Source organism: Cariama cristata, unplaced genomic scaffold (assembly GCF_000690535.1).
Source record: "Cariama cristata isolate BGI_N322 unplaced genomic scaffold, ASM69053v1 scaffold16334, whole genome shotgun sequence".
NCBI classification, from domain to species: domain Eukaryota; kingdom Metazoa; phylum Chordata; class Aves; order Cariamiformes; family Cariamidae; genus Cariama; species Cariama cristata.
Window position 1 is genome coordinate 33,592 of NW_009613663.1, and position 1,327 is coordinate 34,918.

The following is a 1,327-nucleotide window of genomic DNA, read 5'->3' on the forward strand; positions in this document are numbered from 1 at the left end:
TTTTCAGACGTAAATAGTTTTTTTTCTGTAGATATGTGCTTTTGAGCATTAGAGCAAGGGACACGCTCTAAGTGATGAAGATTTAATATGACTGTAGTCAAGCTTATGGTCCATATCTAGGCTGGTGCATATATTTATTTTTTTAATCATGTACCATGTTTCAGCTAATCAGTACAATTTCTAAATGGAGGCTTAGTGATTATTGCAATTATGAAATCTCTGTGGTGAGGCAATTATCTCTGTTAATTGCTAAATCAGGCAACTTTATCAACATGATTTAATCTGAATCGATTCCTAATAAAGCCTATTAAAATGTTCACTAGAGAAAAGATGTGCCTAACTCCTCTCTAGTGAGAATTAATTATGGCAATGCCAACTTCCAGTGTAATTTCTTCATTTAAAAACGTGGTATCTCAGTCCTTTTTGTGAATGGCAAAAACTTCCACGTTCAGAGGCAACTAGTTGCAATCCAGAAACTGTAAAATGAAAAAAAAAAAAAGATGCAAATAGAAAATACATAAACGTATGTGCGTTTATGTATGTCTACATATGTATGTAAATAAAATAGCTGGGATGTGAATGGGAGTATTGCTAAACTGTTGGAACAGTATTTTTGCCTTATTCTTTCACAAGCAAGCTTCATATGCTTTTAAATGAGACCTAACGCAGCTGGTGATAAAGCTATGGTAATAGTTTTTATAATATTTTAATAATATTAATATTAACACTTTTATAATATTATTATTATTACCTCGTGTTCTTTTGCCTTGGAACAGGGAAACACCTTTGCATCAACTTTACTCATCTGCATTCAGCAAGCAAAAGCTTGAAATGTACCCCACCAAGAAGCCAGCACTGCCATTCGGAGACCTGCCCCCAGGGTACCAGCATCTGCACACTCAGCTTCAGTATGAGTGCATTTCTCCTTTCTACCGCCGGCTTGGTAGCAGCAGGAGGACTTGTCTGAAGACAGGAAAATGGAGTGGGAGAGCTCCTGTGTGTATTCCAAGTGAGTCTCCAAGGGCAAAAAAATGCACACTTCTCTGGGTGGATGGGGGAAATGGGATGTATATTCATCTCAGATAATGAGGGAGTCCCAGCAGTGTAGGCTGCCTATGCTTCCAGCTGGGAGATAGGAGCAATAAAGCTTGGAGGTTATATGGCTCTTTTTATCCAGCAGTAGAGCTTGTGCAGTTGATGGTAAAGGGATCAGTTCTGGGGTGGGGCCGCCGCGATGCGGTTAGGGGCGAACAAAAGGAGCCGGAGCCGGCGAGAGGGAGGACGGGGGCCGAGGCGGCCAGGGAAGCTGTTCCCATGGCGTGTGGGG

The 1,327-nt window shown here is 40.9% G+C and overlaps 1 protein-coding gene across 1 annotated transcript in view; it reads left to right on the forward strand.

Annotated features, from left to right (window-relative positions):
- LOC104160873 (inactive serine protease PAMR1-like) overlaps positions 1 to 1,009 on the forward strand; it is a gene marked incomplete at both ends in the record, with an annotated part of 30,454 nt that extends 29,445 nt beyond the window's left edge. The window contains one exon of the mRNA XM_009699115.1: positions 777 to 1,009. Within this exon, the coding sequence (XP_009697417.1) occupies positions 777 to 1,009 (233 nt within the window). The remainder of the gene's footprint in view (positions 1 to 776) is intronic.
- Between the last annotated feature and the right edge of the window lie 318 nt (positions 1,010 to 1,327).